General features: G+C 34.2%; 1 protein-coding gene across 1 annotated transcript in view; it reads left to right on the top strand.

Moving 5' to 3' along the window:
- Positions 1-252: 252 nt before the first annotated feature.
- The window catches only part of LOC137400962 (uncharacterized), a 34,913-nt gene continuing 16,718 nt past the window's right edge, over positions 253-18,447 (top strand). Inside the window, exons 1-9 of the mRNA XM_068087299.1 lie at positions 253-257; positions 1,002-1,086; positions 2,334-2,429; positions 6,041-6,183; positions 8,978-9,109; positions 9,955-10,179; positions 10,713-10,848; positions 16,022-16,135; positions 17,825-17,876. Of these exons, the coding sequence (XP_067943400.1) occupies positions 253-257; positions 1,002-1,086; positions 2,334-2,429; positions 6,041-6,183; positions 8,978-9,109; positions 9,955-10,179; positions 10,713-10,848; positions 16,022-16,135; positions 17,825-17,876 (988 nt within the window). The remainder of the gene's footprint in view (positions 258-1,001; positions 1,087-2,333; positions 2,430-6,040; positions 6,184-8,977; positions 9,110-9,954; positions 10,180-10,712; positions 10,849-16,021; positions 16,136-17,824; positions 17,877-18,447) is intronic.

The raw sequence follows: 18,447 nt of genomic DNA on the forward strand, positions 1-18,447 counted from the left end.
TCAACACAAGATTTTGCATGTGTGACAGTGTGTGTTGCTATGCACTCCTCGTTGGTCGAGGTTACCTGGGTGAACTGTTCCCTAATTTCATCTACCTCAAGTTCCGATTTGAGATGCCGCTTGATGATGTTACGCTTCTGAGCTACAAGTTGCTTAGCAGTTAGTGGCAATTCACGGTGCATGTTTATCTACAGTTGAGGCATCCTTCCCATGTAGCCCTATTTTTAAAGTTCACTCATAAAGTAGCACTGCATGAGGTCTGTGTTATCAGTTCGAGTTCATTTCATCCGTTTTGAACCAGTAGCCCATTTTCCACTGCCTTGTCCTGGTTCAGCTACAGGCAGCGCAGACCTTGTTTGACCAGGTGACGTCCGAGCCGGCATGGCTTTAGTTACTGCACTCATCATAGAGGTTTTAGACGTTATACAAGCAAGGGTCTTGTCTAAGGACCACCAGAAAAGTGCAGTTGTTGGGGTTTGAACCGAGGACCTAATTATCACTGTCCCGATACCTTACAAACTGCACTATCTGTCCTATATATATATATATATATATATATATATATATATATATATATATATATATATATATATATATATATATATATATATATATATATATATATATATATATGTATATATATGTAAATGTATATATATACTAGCCAAATACCTGACATTGCACAAGTAATAAAAACAGCTTATAAACAGTAGCAGATAATGCAGTTGCAATAGGCTAACTCAAGCAAGCTAGTATAGTAATATATACCATGATAACCCATATATAATGTGTGCATGTATGTTAAACTGAGTTTAATATAACTTAATTTTTATTGAAAATGGTCAGTCGATAATAGCAACCCGCATAAACTTTCAAAAACACCATAAAACGTGAATGAAACCTAATTACTGTCTATAACAAGCCATACTAGCTGTAATACCTTGCTGAGCTGAATGTTCAAACTTTATATCACTGATGAGCTGTTCGCAATAAACTTGTAGGTTGAAGGAATCTGCAGAAAGATTAGACTGGGCAGGAGGTGTTGATGACTACATATCCTTCATTATAGCACATCAGGTTAATGAGGTCAGTCTAACGCTTCTCATTTAAGCTGAGCAAATTAGACAAAAGGTAAAAATTATTATTGCTATACTGGGTTCAACGGTTCAACAGAAAACTTGCATGGTAGCTATTTTTACAGAAGAGATACTTTGAAGCTTCCTGTAATTAGTGCTTTTCGTTTTTTTTACTTGGTGAGAGTTTTAGGGAGGTCTAAAGCAGCATAACTCTACACACAGCATGTCATGGAGCCTCATTGATTGACTTACTGCTAAAAGTAGTTTATTGGTTTATGAAAGATTGGGCTATGTCGGAATGCTCTGAACAAGGCAATAGTTGGTGCATGATTGAATAGTTAGTAATCGGTAATATTGCAAATTCAGTTTTAAAAAACTTTTGTAGAGCTCGCCATTTTTTGTTACAAAAAGTCAATATGAATGGTGGGAACAGATTAATTGTGCCTCATGAGGTGCTATTCTGTCAGTTAATTTCTGAGGTCTAAAGCCACAGAGTCCTGCATGTAATGCGCCATGAAAATTCATTGACTGACCTAGTTGTTTGTACTATCAGATGAAATAATTATTATAAATTATGACAAATCACTGAATGAGAAAGGTACAAATCATAATCATAAGTTACGTAAAAACCTTGAAAGACAATTGACTAGCAACTTTTCTTATTGGCTAGAATCGGTCAACAACCATTAAACAGCTTTAGTTCAATACTTGCTGAGCCTTTCTTGTGCTACTTCAGACATTCTGGATTATTTTAAATTCACAACAATAGAGTCATTAATAGAATGCATCAATATTTTATTGCTATAAATTTTTATTTTGTTGTCATTTTTATATTGTTGTAAGTTAGCATTCTCTGACGGCACTCTAAACAGAGGTTATTCCAGTTTTTATATATGCTCTTCGATTTTTTGAAACTTAAAACATCTCTTTTTTAATGTTAGCTCTCCAGCTTTTCCGCTACTTAAACCACCAGGTGACACTGATTTCTATTGCAAAGTTGGCTAGTCTACTAATGAATAGATTTTCATGGATGTGCTGTGAAGTATCAAGGAGGTTTGAGAGCTGCAACAGTTTTTGAAATATCTGCGTTGCTTCAGTAATGTCTTAGGTCTGTGCTGCGCATGGTCTAAGAATATTCACAAAGAGAACAATTCCAACATACTGTGATACGGTGTGAACTAAGCTTAACTAACACTAGCCTGTATGTCTAACTCTTGCTTCTGATTGGTTGTTATATAGCAATTTTTATCTTTATAGGTAGATATAAGATATCGAATGATTTCCTACAGATCTTATTATGAGTTTCGTCAGTGGAAAATCAACACAAAACTGTCCTATCTCAATGTGGCCATGGTAGGTTTTTGTTGGTTTTTTTTTCAGCTTACATCTTTAGCTTTGCAGCATTTAGCTTTGGTGCAAAAACATGAGGCTGTGGTGTTGGAGTTCTTTTGTTACTTTATTGACAATAATTTCCTTTCAATAAATTTTTTTTCCACTGTTTCTAGGTTTTTTCAAATTAAATTAATCTAACATGCTTGATAAGGAATACAGCATTTAATAACTACATAAAACTAGTTGAATTGAAATATCTCAAGTTTTTAAACGTTTAGACAATTAGTCCTTGGTTTGTGTACTTGAAATTAATTGAAATGTAGATCAGACAATAACGCCATTCAAGAATAAGAAAAAAGCAACAAATAATTAATCAAAATTCTTATAAAGCTCTGAGATGGTAGTCATAAGGAAGTTGAGTTAAGGCAAAGAGTGAAATTAAAAATTAAGCATTTCAGGAGAGAAGATAAGCTTTTGGAAAAAGCTTGATTTGTGTAGCTATAGTACAGTAGACACTCTTATAACACAAACATCACATAACATAAATTCTATAGATGGTAAAGAATTTATGTGAAATTTTGGCTTTGTACTACACAAAAAAAAAATTTTATAAGGTAAAATGTCAAGTCGAGGCAGGTTTTCAAAATTGATTTGAGTGGTAACCTACCTAACCTCACTTGCGAGAGAAAAAAGCGACGTGCTTTTAGCAATATATCCATTATATTCGCAACTTCTATGACAACCTAGTTCATTGTGGTAGATTTCAGATGTGTCAACAAAACAGTTGTAGTTGTGCATTTGTTCATAAATAATTAAAGGCAGCTAATTGGTGCAAGTGTTGGTCTACTAATCTGAATCTCACAAGCTAGAGTATCGTTGAAAGTTATCTTTTATTTTAACCTTGACTCCTAGATACAGATAGACAACAAACAAGTAGTACTGCTTTTTTATAATAATAGTAATACTACAGTTACAAAAAGAAAAAAAGTGTAGCTGCGCAATTTTTTATAAATTTTTAAAGGCTATTGGTTACTGCAGGTGATACAGCATTGGTCTATCAATCTGAATGTCATGAGCTAGAGCAACATTGAAAGTTATGTTTTATCTTAATTTAGATCCCTAGGCTAAGATAGACGACAAACAGGTAGTACCGCTCCTTTTAAAGTAAAAATATTTTTGTTTTGCTTTGTTGTTAGGGTATAAAGTACTTGTTACTAATAATACTTTGCAGAATAGACTCCGCTGTTTAAAATAAGCAAATCGTTGTAAATAAATGTAGACGATGTGTGCTCCCATCAACTTATTGTAAAATTACTGCAATCATGGTCTATAAAACCAATGAAATTGATCAGAAAAAGGAGAAAAGTTGTCAATTCAAACTAATACTGCAGGTACGGTACAGATTAAATTAAAAAGTGACAAATTAAAAAGTTTAGTTTAATTTTTGTGTATGACCAAAGAGGTGAGTTTAGAAAGATTTTAAAACAGATTTTAAATCTTTTTAAGGCAATTTACATGTATTTTACTGTTCGTATAACATGAAATCTGTATAACGTGGATGTGCCTGGATTGAATAGTTTATGTTATAGGAGGGTCTATTGTATGTAACTATTGTAGGGATTTGCTGCTTCATTTCCCTATGGATACTAATCTCCACACATTGTACAATATTGACACTTATTAGAATGTGTTTCATGCTGTGTTGTGATAGTATATTATAGAGTTTGTTCTTTGAACTGAAGTTATATCAATACATCATTGTCTGTATAATTATTGTAATGTATGTCTATACAGTTTGATTACTTGCTGTCTAGTTCTTTTTGTAAGCCTAGGCCAGACAGTAATTTTGTGATCAGCTGTGATTAAGACAAATTGAATTTTTTACTAAATGAATATTTTCAGAAATCTGACGGTCATATCTTTCTGGTATGTAATTCTACAGATGTTTTTAAAGTTTATAGTTAGCTTTCAATTGGAGTTCAGTGTGCATTTTCTTGAAATCAATTCTGAGCTTTATAATTAAAAGATGAACTTTTTGTATGCAATAGATATGCATACTATTGCAAAATTAAACAAATATAACATGCTTGATAAGGAATACAGTATTTAGTACCTGCATTAAACTAGCTGAATTAAAATATTTTAAGTCTTTACAAAATTATGGCATGTTAAAAGATAAAAGAGAGTAAGAGAACATAATAGTTTTGTTCAATAATGTCAACTGCATTTCTTGATACAATAACAGTTTTTTTCAATTTATTTTTTCTCTGCAGTTGTACATACTGCTGGAGCATTAAACCTATACAGCATAATGCACAGGAAGTGCAATGTTTACTCACATAGAAAAAAATGTTGCTTTAACGAAATAAAATTTTACTTGCAATTTAATAGTAGTTTTTTAAGGTTTAAAATATCATCAGATAAAGAAAGCTGAAAAAGTTAATTAATGTAGTAATTATATTAATCAATAGCTAGTTTTTAGTTGTGTTTTTATAAAACTGAAATAATATTGAATCTTAGGCAAGTATTTGATAAAGATGAAATGCAACAACATGTAAATTCTATCACTGCCTAACCTAGCAATGACCCGTAACATTACCTGAACTTTTGAAAACTGGCAGACCAAAAAATTAAATAATAAATAATAAATTTCAGAAAGCCTTTTTTTGGCTGGAAAAATGTTTTAAAACCTTTGACTAAACTGCAGTGGAAGCTTTTTTAATTTGCTAATTTTTGTGTATTTGCAAGAACCAATTAGAGCAGGTTTATTACTGTTTCTAATAAAAAGTAAACTAGTTTGAGATTTTTATCACGATGAATGACAAACATATTTGCGTACTCAAAATCAATCGGCAGTATAGAGGGGGCAATGTGCTCATTTCTCAAGCAAATTTTGTCTGGAAAATTGGTAAAAAGCCAATAGCAGATTTTTAAATAGTCTAAACCTGTGTGCTCACGCTTATACCTTTTGCAGCTTAAGTACTTCATAGAGTCAAAAGCATCAACAATTAAAACAATAGAATATATAAAACAGATAAATCTCTCACTTTCTCTTGCTCAGTGACATCTTTTTACGAGCAGGATTTTAATAGTTGTGAGTTGGTGTTCTCCTGTTACGCTTTATGAAGTGCAAAATGTTTTGATACCTTTTATCATGCCTCTTAAACATACTCAACACTGAGAATTGTCAGATAAACCAGAGAAAAAAATAAAAAGGCTCACAATGAAAACCAGACCTTTTTAGATTCAGGTGAGTTTATCAGTTTCTATTTCACAGATTTTCAGTTTGCGCAAAAGGTGCCATATAGGTCCCGATTAATTGCATAATTGACTTATTACAGCGGTTATTCCACAAAAACATTTAGGCTGCATTATGAAGGAAAACAACAATGAGCACCATCAATTTGGTTACAGAAGGAACAGCATGCACTATAAAAGTAACTGCACATACTTTGGTGCATGGAAGACGGCATTGGAGCCTGGCCATGGAAAAAAATTTCTGCGATTGAATGCTGCTGTTTTTCAATATATATCTGTTCAAGATGAACATCCAAACTATAGCGGTTCTCAATTATAAGTTTGCTCACTTTTAAATCTTATTTCATTTAAGACTTTCATTTATGTAACTTTAGACTGAAAGTGCATCTCCGTGGACCAGCCTGTCTAATTCTACCTTCCCAACACTGTTTGACGGTGAAGATGGCCTTTACAGATGGACGCATTGGGTTAAAACTTCGAGTTTACCACCAGCTGACCATTTCATGCTCCTCACAGGGTAAGAGCTATTCTTAATATTTACTATAATAAAAAATACGAGTCAGTCTGTCCAACGCAACATTTACAGGTTAAAAAAAACGCATCGCACTGAAATAAAATCTGGATGTTCATATTCAAAAACAAGCATGACCTCTGCATTACTCAACCACTTTATGTTGTCAACTTTAATTGTGCACATAGGTATTACACAGGATGTTCTCTCATGGCGCTCTAGGCTACCAGAGCATTAGGCTCTAGGCTGACGGTGTACTTTCTATAAATAATTACTGCTTTGGTGCATAAGTTTGAAACACATTTTAACCTGTAATCCAAAGGTGGTTAACTTTTACGATATCAGTTTTGTTTCTTTCAGTTATTCCAAGACAACGTTATTACCTGTCATGGAATAAACCAACAACACTGTAAATCTATGTTAATTATTCTAAAGCAGTTAAACACCATCAAATTCAAAAAGCTTATAGTGGAATATATAAATTTTACCTTTAGCTACTATTCAGGTGAAAAACGTTTTTAAAGCAATTTAGCAATAGGGAAGAGAGGCATTTAAATGAGATGTGAACTTGCCAACTTCGAGTGACATCGAAATATTTGGTGACAACTGTGTCAGCTGAATAAAATAAAGTAATTACTACTCTTTGGCTACCTCCTAGTTGGCATTGCTTTGATAATAATTACTACCCTTTGGCTACCTCCTAGTTGGCATTGCTTTGATAATAATTACTCTAGTTGAAAGTTTTGTTTTTATTTCTCGCGACTTGAAACAATTATGTTGATCTGAAAATAATTCAGAACAAGTTAACTTTTTTCTGGCATCACGTTACAGTCATACCTCAACATGCGAGCTTTAGGTATTCCGAGACAGAGCTTGGGTGACAATTCACTCGTATTTCTAAACAATTTCTGTAATATAAAGTAGTTAACTCCAACTGAATTTGGTTTCAGCTTATTACAAATCACCTACAACAAAATACTGCAATAGGAAACCGTGTTTTTAATTGTAATATTTTACCTTCCATGCTCACAAAGTAATGAATACCTATTTAGTGGCCATCTTTTAGTATAAAAAGTAGCATTACCGTGTACAGTATTGTATGGAGTTCCTACTTTCTAAACAGACAGTAACAGCTCACGCCGTGTGAGAAAAACTTGGCATTAACATGTTAGATAAGATACACTTTTGTGCCACTAATATAACATAAACTCTCAACTTACATGTTACTTAAATAAGTTTAGCTTGTTAAGCAAACACGTACAAATAAGTTTTAATTTTACATTAAACTCAATTTTAATTTTGCCTTCATTTCATTTTTTTAATTTTTTTCCAGTTCGCGTCTATTTGCCTTATTGTTTGCTTTGCTTTTTTTCTTGTTTTCACATTATTTTTAGCCAGCATTTTTAAAACTTTTTTAAACTGATCCAACAAAAAAGACCAAGCGATGCTGTTTTATTAAACAAACTCTCGCATACTCGGCCAGCTAGCAGCTGCATTGATAACTGTGTCATATGCTTGTATCTCAAATTTGTCTTGTATTTCAAGACAAAACGTGCCTAAGTTGTTGCTCATAACTCAAATTTCTAATATGTTGGAGCGGTCGTATTTCGAGGTATAACTGTACATTAAAACCTCTGGGTTAATAGTTTTGTTTGTGTTATTACTAGTATTATAGGGGATTGTCAGTTGCCAGTGGTGTTTTTACGCACTGCTATTTTAACCCTTCTAGGCTAAAATAAACAAAAAACCTTGTAAACATTTGCAAAGCGCTAAAATACCTGTCTGCCGTACCACGTCACGTATATTTTTAGTTATGATTCAATTCAAAATGAATTACTTGTATCTTACCAACTAGAGATCTTTTTACGATACTTTGGTATCGGTTTTTAATACACAAGTTTATTCCAGTGTCAATTTTTGATACTTCTTCAATTTCTCAGCTTATTTGCACTTGATAGTTGATTAATTAAATTAATCAATTAAGACATTGATTGATTAAGGATCAGCAAGTCTGACATCAACTTGTTTACCCTAGCGATACTTGACTTCTTCGCTTCTTTAAATCTGTCAGTGTTCGCATTGATGTCTCAAGAAATTGTGACTGAGTCCATTTTAAAAGCTGTTTGAAGCTCAGTTTCTCCTCCTCTGGCCAAATCTCAGCAAATTATTGAAGCAGCATGGCTGTACGTTTTATACAATTCAATTTATGATGTGTTTACTCTGTACAGTAACTGAACATATGTATTATCAGTGTACTGGTAATAGTACACTAGATTGAAACACATTATTATTATTACTATTTTTATCATTCTTATTTGGGTATTATATTTTTTCATTATTATTTTCTTCTTGTTATCATTATTACTACTATTGTTACTACTATCATTTTCATTACCTTTGTTACTATTATGTTTGAGTAACTTACATCCAAGGCCAGATGGGTCATGCTTTAATATTAAAGTTAATTAGCAATTGCTTCACTTCCTAATCACCTGTAAAGAAGTACGCATTTGCTCTCTGTTTTTATGTTTATTATAATCTCTCTCTTTACTTACCCCGTAGACCATTTGTTCCTTTGGGAATAGTGCCTCTCCTCTCATATGAACTACCACACAAAGACTCACTATTTGATACCTGATCATTGGTAGCTGTTCTGTAAAATTTTCTTTGATGATTTTGTTATTTAGCCAATGTTTTAAATTTAGATAGTATTTAGATATTTGTGTTCCGTGGAGACATTTAATAACATTTATGCGTTTTTGCTGGGTGATTTGTATATTTTTTATCACTAAATTTGCAGGCTAAACCTCATTAGGGACGGAAACATCTCTATTGCTGGTCGTGCCTTTATTGGAGGTATCTGCAGTGAAAATTCGACATCATTTTCTGAATTTTCTTCGTCAGCCATTTATGCACACGAGATTGGACACAAGTAAGTTTTCAAGTTTGCATCAAAACTTGCAATAGTTTTACGTAAAAATGTTAAGATATTTGCTCTTTGAAAACCTAAAGAGAACTTGTATGTTTTCTAATTAGGGGATAGACGACCATATAATGTATTTTATGCTTACCCTGAAATTGTATGTAACAAAATAAAGTGACAAAGTTTAACTCTTTTAGATTAACACAAAATTTTGTTTGATAAGTGATATCAATGTCACTAGCCAACTTTTATCTGACTGTTATGCGTTATGATCGTTATGCTTAAAAGATCGTTGATGTTTATGCTTATGATCGTTGCTCTTAAAACAATGTAACACAAAAAGGGCCACAAATATGATGGTAGTTGAGTTCTACATACACAAAAAGAAACTTGCAGCTCGGTAATAATCACCTACGTTCATCTTTTCTCTAGTTACAGAGTTAACGTGTATCAGAGCTATAAGAGGCATGGCTATTTTAGATGTACCATCATATTAAAACATTTAATAAACCCTATGGTTATTAAATGCTTTGATATGATAGGGAAATATCAGAAACGTTAGTTAAAATTAAATTTTAGTGAGCCATTTCTAACCAATTGGGATTATTAAATGATTATTATTATATATGTTAACTTACTGTGAAGTAAACTCAATCAACTGTAAAAGTTATTTCTTTATAGCACATCAAAAGAAGTTATACTATACTAACTATACAGTATAGTATATAGTATATTAGCTATACTAATAAGACCTTGAAACAACCAGATTTATCTTCAAAGTGTTCCAACATGATTTTGGTAATGTAGGAAAGTTTTGACACGTCGTGAGAGCTGATTATTGTCGCTTTGTGTAGTTTGGGAGCCTACCATGATGGAAGCAACAACTACTGTAAGGAGGAAGACCAATATGTGATGACACCTGCACCAGGATTGCAAGATTCCAGCACTGTTGGACATAATTGGATCTTCTCCGCGTGTTCTGTTCGTTATTTTGATGTATTCCTTACGATCCTAAACATGCAAGTACAGCAAAATTCCCTTAATGAATATTACAGTTTTAGCACCATCAAAAGAAGGAAGTAAGACGTTAACAGAGTGAAAAACAATCGGCCGAGTTGTAGAGGTAGAAGACAACGTAGTATGTCTGTATGTATGTGCGTATGAATGTATAACTTTTCATTGGTATTGGGTGATCCTCAAAATATTAATTTTTCTGTCCCATGCAAAAAGATTTAAAGTCTAAAATTTTAATGATTTAGCAAAGCGAACAGACATGTTTTAAAAGTTGATAATCTAATAGTATTGCATAAGAGTTGAAATAATAAAGTACATTAACTGAAACATACAATGATGGAAGTAGTATGTCTGTGTCAGGAAATAGAAAATTATTTAGTAGTCATAAGTGCTGACAGGATATAAGAAAAGCGTATTTTCTTACCTTATATCTTGTTTTTAAACTTTTTGCTAGATGAAGGTTCCTAGAGTCCGAGAGCTGGCATGATAGCTCATTCGATCACTTTTAACTTGAGAAGTGAGAAGCTTACAGTAAGAGTTGAAACCTTGAGAGGTGAGAGCTATGTTAAAAAACATATGATATGATTGGATGTTATAGTGACTTTGCTAACTGCTTGTTGGGTGCTGGAGTTTATATTCCTGAATGGGAAGATCGCTTGTCTGGACGCCTTAGACAAGCTATGCCTTTGGATGCACAGTGCCAGTTAGCTTATGGAAAAGATATGTACTATGCGGTAGGAATTACTGAGTATTTAAGTAGATTTTAAACCAAACACTTTTGCAGGGTTGCTTATTCGCATTACATGTTTTGATGGTAAGCTTGTTGACAATGTCAGTCTTACAAAAATACAGTTGATTTTGGCTTCAGCAATTGTAAAAAGATTTTTAATTCAACAAACTGAAATTTTTTCAAAAAGCCAGTTATGGTTTGCTATTTTTTCGAACACAGTTTGGCATATATGGATATATATATATCATATACATGTATATATAATAATATAACCGAATTTGCTACATATATATATGTATAAATATATAAATATATATATATACATATATATATATATATATCTATATATATATATATATATATATATATATATGTATGTATGTATATAGCTTAGCTGTATATATATATACAGCTAAGCTATATATAGCTTAGCTGTATATATATACAGCTAAGCTATATATAGCTTAGCTGTATATATATACAGCTAAGATCTATATATATATAGATCTTAGCTGTTCCCAGTAGCGCACTTTTTCTGAGTTGCAGAAAAGTGCGCTACTGGGAACAGCTAAGATCTTGAGGCGAGTGCTCAAACTCCCAGGTCTCTAGTAGGAGACCCGAGTTAGAGCAGAAACTACCACCCATACGGGTTAACCGGGGTGAGGAATCAATTATATATATAATAAAAAAATTGTTTCTTCACCCCGGTTAATCCGTATGGGTGGTAGTTTCTGCCCTAACTCGAGTCTTCTACCAGAGACCTGGGAGTTTGAGCACTCGCCTCAAGATCTTAGCTGTTCCCAATAGCGCACTTTTCTGCAACTCACCTGAGTTGATTGTTGTTGGTATTTGGGCAAGCCACATTTTATGCGCCGGTGTTATTGTGCCCAGTGCCCCAATGACTATTGGGATTACAGTTGTTCTTACATCCCAGCATTTTTCAATCTCTTCTCCAAGAGGGAGATATTTCTCTACCTTTTCTTTTTCTTTGCTGTCTATATTGTAGTTATTGGGTACTGCTATATCTATTATAGTAGCTCTCTTGTTCTCCTTGTCCACCACCACTATATCTGGTTGGTTTACTAGGACATGCTTGTCAGTCCGGATGTAGAAGTCCCAGAGGATCTTAGCGCGGTCATTTTTATTCACCTTACCAGAAGTTTCCCACCAGTGTTGTGGTTTATTAAGGCCATACTCATCACATAGACTTCTATACACAACACCTGCGACATGAATATACTGCTCAGTGTATGCATTTCCTGCTAGCTGTTTGCATCCACTGATGATGTGTTGGATGGTCTCAGGTGCATCTTTGCACAGTCTGCATTTAGGATTGTCTCTAGTGTGATAGATTTTTGTTTGGAGTTGCCTTGTTGGGAGCACTTGCTCCTGGGCTGCCATGATTAGCGACTCTGTATTGGCCGTTAGGTTTCCTTTGTTCAGTCACATATATGTCTGATATTTGTCGGTGGTAAGCACCATGAAGAGGTTTCGTGTGCCAGTCCATTTCCTCATCATCAGGGCAAAGGTCCATTGTAAGAGCAGCCGATTGAAATTCAGCTAGCAACTTATCTAAAGTGGCCATAGAGTCTACATAGGCTTTGATGCTTTGCTCTTCCTCCTTCACTGTCTGCTGTACACTTCTAAGTCCCCTACCGCCATCTTTCTTATCGAGATACAATCTAGTAGTATTAGATTTTGGGTGGAGTGCTCCATGCATGGTCAGCAGTTTACGAGTTGCTATATCTGTGTCTTTGATGGCTTCCTCAGTCCACTTTATTATACCTGCTGGATATCTTATTACTGGCAGTACGTAGGTATTTATTGCCATGACTTGGTTCTTGGCATTGAGCTGGTTCCATAGGACTTCCAGTTCCGTCTTCCTTTTGGTCATTGACATCTTGATGAATGTCACAGGAGCAGGGTCAACATTGTACATACTGAGACACTCAAGTATCCAACTATGGAAAACTGAGTCATAGGCCTTTTTGTAGTCAATCCAAGCCATGGCAAGATTGGTATGCCTTCTCTTGCTGTCTTGACAGACCGTTCGATCCACCAGTAACTGATGTTTGGCTCCTCGGGTGTTGCGCCCAATTCCTTTCTAAGCACTGGTCATATAGTGACTTATGTGCTTTTCTAGTTTGTCTGCAACTAATCCTGAGAGCAGTTTCCATGTGGTGAGCAAGCACGTTATTGGTCGATAGTTCTTGGGAATCGGCCCCTGCTTTGGATCTTTTATCAGAAGTACAGTTCATCCTTTGGTCAGCCATTCTAGATGGTCGCCTCCATCTATTAGGCATTCCATCTGCTTAGCCATTCTAGTGTGAAGTGATGTCAATTTCTTCAACCAGAAGGCTTGAATCATGTCATGGCCAGGTGCTGCTTACATGTAGTTCTTCATATGCTGCATTCTGCACTTGATGTCCATTTCGCTGATGGTGAGTCCGTGCTGAGCCACAGTGTGTTGGTGGCTCTTTTAAAGTAATCTCTTTCTCCCAAATGTCCTTCCAGAACTTTGAGGTGCTGGATCGGGGAGGATCTGGCATTGGCCTTCGCAGTTAACCTTTGAACTGAGAATACACTTTAGATGGATTATTGATGAACAGTTTGTTTTCCGCGTTTTTATAACAGTGTTATCCCGCTCTTTGGTGTACCGCTTCAGTTGTGCCAAAAGTGCTACTAGCTGCTGTTTGGCAAATTCTAGAGCTTCTATTGTGGCTTCTCTTTTTGCACGCTCCAAACTGTGGTTAGATCTTTCGCAAGTCCTTGATCTTATTTTGTAGCCTCAGCTGCCAAGATGGAATAGCTTGAAGCCTTGTTGACAGTGGCTTAATACCTATCTCCTCCAAGACGACAGTTGCCGTACTGTAGATTAAGGCATTAGTCTCACTGATCGATTTAGTTGAGATCGACTCCAGTCCCAAGTTTATGTCTTCTTACAGTTTCCTGGGTATGGTCTTGCTAACTCTCCGTAGTGGTACCCTGCTTCCATAATCATTAGCAGCTGGCATCTTGTTGATGATATTTTCCGCAAGCTCCTTCACCCTTGGGTCAAGGTCAAACTGCATGTCTTTTTCAACTTGCGAATCAACACAAGATCGTGTATGTGTGACGGTGTGTGATGATATGCATTCCTCGTTGGTCGAGGTTACTTGGGTGAACTGTTCTCTAATTTCATCTACCTCAAGTTCTGATATGAGGTGCCGCTTGATTATGTTACTCCTCTGAGCTACAAGTTGCTTAGCGGTTAGTGGCAATTCAGGGCGCGTGTTTATCCACAGATGACGAATCCTTCCCATATAGCCCCACCTTTGAGGTTCACTCATAAAGTAGCAACTGCATGAGGTCCGTGTTATCAGTCCGAGTCCATTTCATCTGTTTTGAACCAGTAGCCCATTTTTCGCTGCCTTGTCCTGGTTCACAGGTTCAGTTACAGGCAGCGCGGACCTTGTTTGACCAGGCGATGTCTGAGCCGGCATGGCTTTGGTTATTGCACTCATCATAGAGGTTGTAGACATTATACAAGCAAGGGTCTTGTCTAAGGACCACCAGAAGGGTGAAGTTGTTGGGGTTTGAACCTAAGACCTAATGATCACTGTCCCGATACCTTACCAACTGCGCTATCCGTCCTATATATATATATATATATATATGTATATATATATGTATATGTATATATATATGTATATATATATATATATATATATATATATGTATTAATATACACATGTACATATGTATTAATATACATATGCACATATGTGTATGTATATATATTTGGCATACATATGTAGAACATGATCTGCTATATATATAAATATACTAGCAGTACAACCCAGCGTTGTTCGGGAAGTAAAAAATCTTTAGACAGGAAGTTTATTTGTTTTTAGCATATAACAACATTTGCCATTCTACATGTAACTTTCAAACTACATATCATGAGAAAAGTGTTTTGTGTGATTGAAATAAATTAAGAGAAAAAATAAAAACAACTGTGAAGGTTTTGAGTTTTGTCAAACAACTTTTAAATTTCATGTCAAATAATTTAAAAAAATAGAATGGCTATAAAAATGTTTAAATGTGAATTTAGCAATTAATAGCTAAATCAAGTCGGTTTTCCTATGATAACAATAAAATATGATTCGATAATGATACAATTAATACAAACTGAGAAAACAAAATAAAACCCTATATATGTAGAATTAAAAATAACAATTCATGCATAGAAGTATGTGTAAAAGAGGTTACTTTTCCACCAGACGCTATCCATCAAAACTTTGATTACGACGATACTGGTACCTCTCGATACCGGTACAAATGTAAAAATGAGATATCGTACTGTTTTTTTCTGACTAAACGGAGAGATAATGTCGAGGCTCTTTCCACGGAAACAATATAATTGTCTTCGTGAGAAAAATTGGCTTTTACCCCAGATATAGTAATTTTATTTTACGAAAAATATTTTTAACAGGGGCAATTTAACGCGAGACCGCATTAGTTATAACCGGAATGACACACACACATACTTTGAGAAATATATATCTAGTATATAAATATATATATTATTATAATATATAATATCATAATATAAATATTATGTATATTATATTATATATACAATATAATATATATATTATTTATAATTTAAGTCTGCTTGGTCATCTAGTAAAGTAACATCCTAAATTTTTAGTGCATGAAAAAGTTCATAATCTTTCTGCAGCATTTTTCAAAAAATTAAATTGACAGCTGAACTATGACTTTTTTTGATTAAGTACTAAATATTTATGATACATAACTGTTTGAAATTGCTCTGAGACTACAGCTTTTTCATTTATCACTTTATATACTGTAGTAGAACTAGCTTGTGACTCATAGCTTTAGAGGTGGCCTTTAAAGACAAACATTGACATATTTCTTCCATAACTGGTTGACCTATAAATACCCTTAAAAACAATCGGGAAATGTAGAAGACCTAACTGTGTAGGTTTGTTTTGTTTTGTTTTGAGGCTATGTAACCTGCTTTGTAAAACAATTAGAAAGCTGTTGATCAGCAGTTTTTATTTTCATAATCGTCATATTCATAATTTTTGTAGCCGACAAAGATATTATGCTTTATAATAGACTTGAGATTTATTATAGAGTTATGATTTAACTCAGAATCTTGCTTTATGTAGAGAAGTCAATATGATACAGTATGCAGTGACCTAAGCTGTACAAATGGAAACGGAACCGCGTATATTTACTCCAGTATAGATACCCTGCAATATACTTCCTGTGGCAACAAAAAGGTTTGTATATTTCACAATATGAAATGGCAAAAAAAACTTTCAGTCACCTTTGAATATCGCTCTGCTACATTTGTTTAAAAATCCAAAACATTTTCAATGAACTATTTATAGGTGATGAAAATCTTTTAAGCTAGTTTCAAAAAACCACATGGCAAACTAATGTAGCTTTTAAATTGCATTTTAAAAAAAAGTCTATTGTAGCAATATATATCACCATCTAACCAAAGTTTAACTCATTACCATTAACAAATGGTTAAATTAACCGATGCTTTAAAACCTGATATGAGGGTAGAGGTATGCATGTCAGTGTTGTCTTAAGAGTGTGATATCAAGATGGAGGCATGCATGTCAGTGTTGTCTTAAGAGTGTGATATCAAGATGGAGGCATACAAGTCAGTGGTGTCTTAAGAGTGTGATATCAAGATGGAGGCATACAGGTCAGTGTTGTCTTAAGAGTGTGATATCAAGATGGAGGCATACAGGTCAGTGTTGTCTTAAGAGTGTGATATCAAGATGGAGGCATACAGGTCAGTGTTGTCTTAAGAGTGTGATATCAAGATGGAGGCATACAGGTCAGTGTTGTCTTAAGAGTGTGATATCAAGATGGAGGCATACAGGTCAGTGTTGTCTTAAGAGTGTGATATCAAGATGGAGGCATACAGGTCAGTGTTGTCTTAAGAGTGTGATATCAAGATGGAGGCATACAGGTCAGTGTTGTCTTAAGAATGTGATATCAAGATGGAGGCATACAGGTCAGTGTTGTCTTAAGAGTGTGATATCAAGATAGAGGCATGCATGTCAGTGTTGTCTTAAGAGTGTGATATCAAGATGGAGGCATGCATGTCAGTGTTGTCTTAAGAGTGTGATATCAAGATGGAGGCATACATATCAGTGTTTTTTTTACATGATGTCAGGATAGAGGCATACATTTCAAAGTTTTCTTAAGGACATGATTTCAGGATAGTGACACTCATTTCAGTGTCTCCTGAAGATTATGCAGAAAGCGTTTTTGGTAAAAACATGAAGGTTGATGCTGTTGAGAGAGCAGTAATGTTGTGGTATAGTGGTTAGCATTCCAGACTACCAAGTGACAAGACAATGACGTGGTTCTCACCACAGAAGGCTACTTCTTTGGGATGCCAATAAAAGCCTTCAGTCTTAAATGGACCTTGTGTGCCAAAACATACTGGTTATGTTGCCAGTATGGTTGGTGACCAACTCTTGCATCCCTAAATATCTTGTTAGTCAGCTTTTTCGGTCAGGAGTTTTCTTAAGCCTTCACATAAGTGGCTATGATGGACTTTTAATTCGATTTGTAGCAGTGTAGAGCAAGATGGTGTATGATGGGAGTGAGCAGACCTTCAAATAAGTAGAAATGTTCATATCTAAGGTAATGATCGATATTAGCTAATGAACTAATAACTTAATAATTTAGCAGAGCATTTTTAAAAAGCCAAAATAATCTTAAAGAAGTAAGCCTACGTCAGAGTTGCATTAAAATGTGCATAAAAAAAATTATTTACTGTTTGTTTTAAAAACTAAATGCTAAAGACAATCGGTAAAAATACATGAGAATATTTAATAAATTTCTTTATTTTTTATGATTTTATAAATAATTCTTTGAATTAATGAATAAATAATAAATATATACAACAACACTAAAATGTTTGTATCTCTATTTTATTTTAGTGGTGTGAGAAGGATGTCTGTGTATATCATCCTGATGCTCCTGCTTTAGATGGTGAGTAGTAAGTTAACTTGTAAGTTGTGATTAGGTATTTTGTAGTTCAGCAAGTGCTCACATATACTTCATTTAGGGTTTTTATCTCTTGATAGTCAATGCTGTTCTGTTTCTGTAACAAGATTTTTATTAGTGAAAATCAAAATATCTTGAATGAAACTGAAAAAAACATTATGTCGTTGCTTGAGTTATTACAGTTTCACTATATGTATGTCTAGCATACATATAGTGAAACCGCAAACAAACAAAAAAAACTTTGAACCAACTTAATAGCTTCTCATTGAGGAAACTGCGTTAGATAATTTATTCTGCAATACAAGTAGTAATATAATTGGAGCTGGATATAGCAAATTGGGTCTTAAAGAGTCTTCAATGGTGCATGATTGGTTCTATATTATTGAAATCATAATCAGAACACCATCAAGACTAATATTAGAACATTTGACAAATTTCAAATATGCAATTTGTGAGCATGGATTAAAAACTGACAAAGCAAATGTACTTGCATATGCAATAGACGCTCTTATAACGTAAATTTCAGTTAACCTAACAAATTTATGTAAAGTTTTTT

Source organism: Watersipora subatra, chromosome 7, assembly GCF_963576615.1.
Source record: "Watersipora subatra chromosome 7, tzWatSuba1.1, whole genome shotgun sequence".
Classification (NCBI taxonomy): domain Eukaryota; kingdom Metazoa; phylum Bryozoa; class Gymnolaemata; order Cheilostomatida; family Watersiporidae; genus Watersipora; species Watersipora subatra.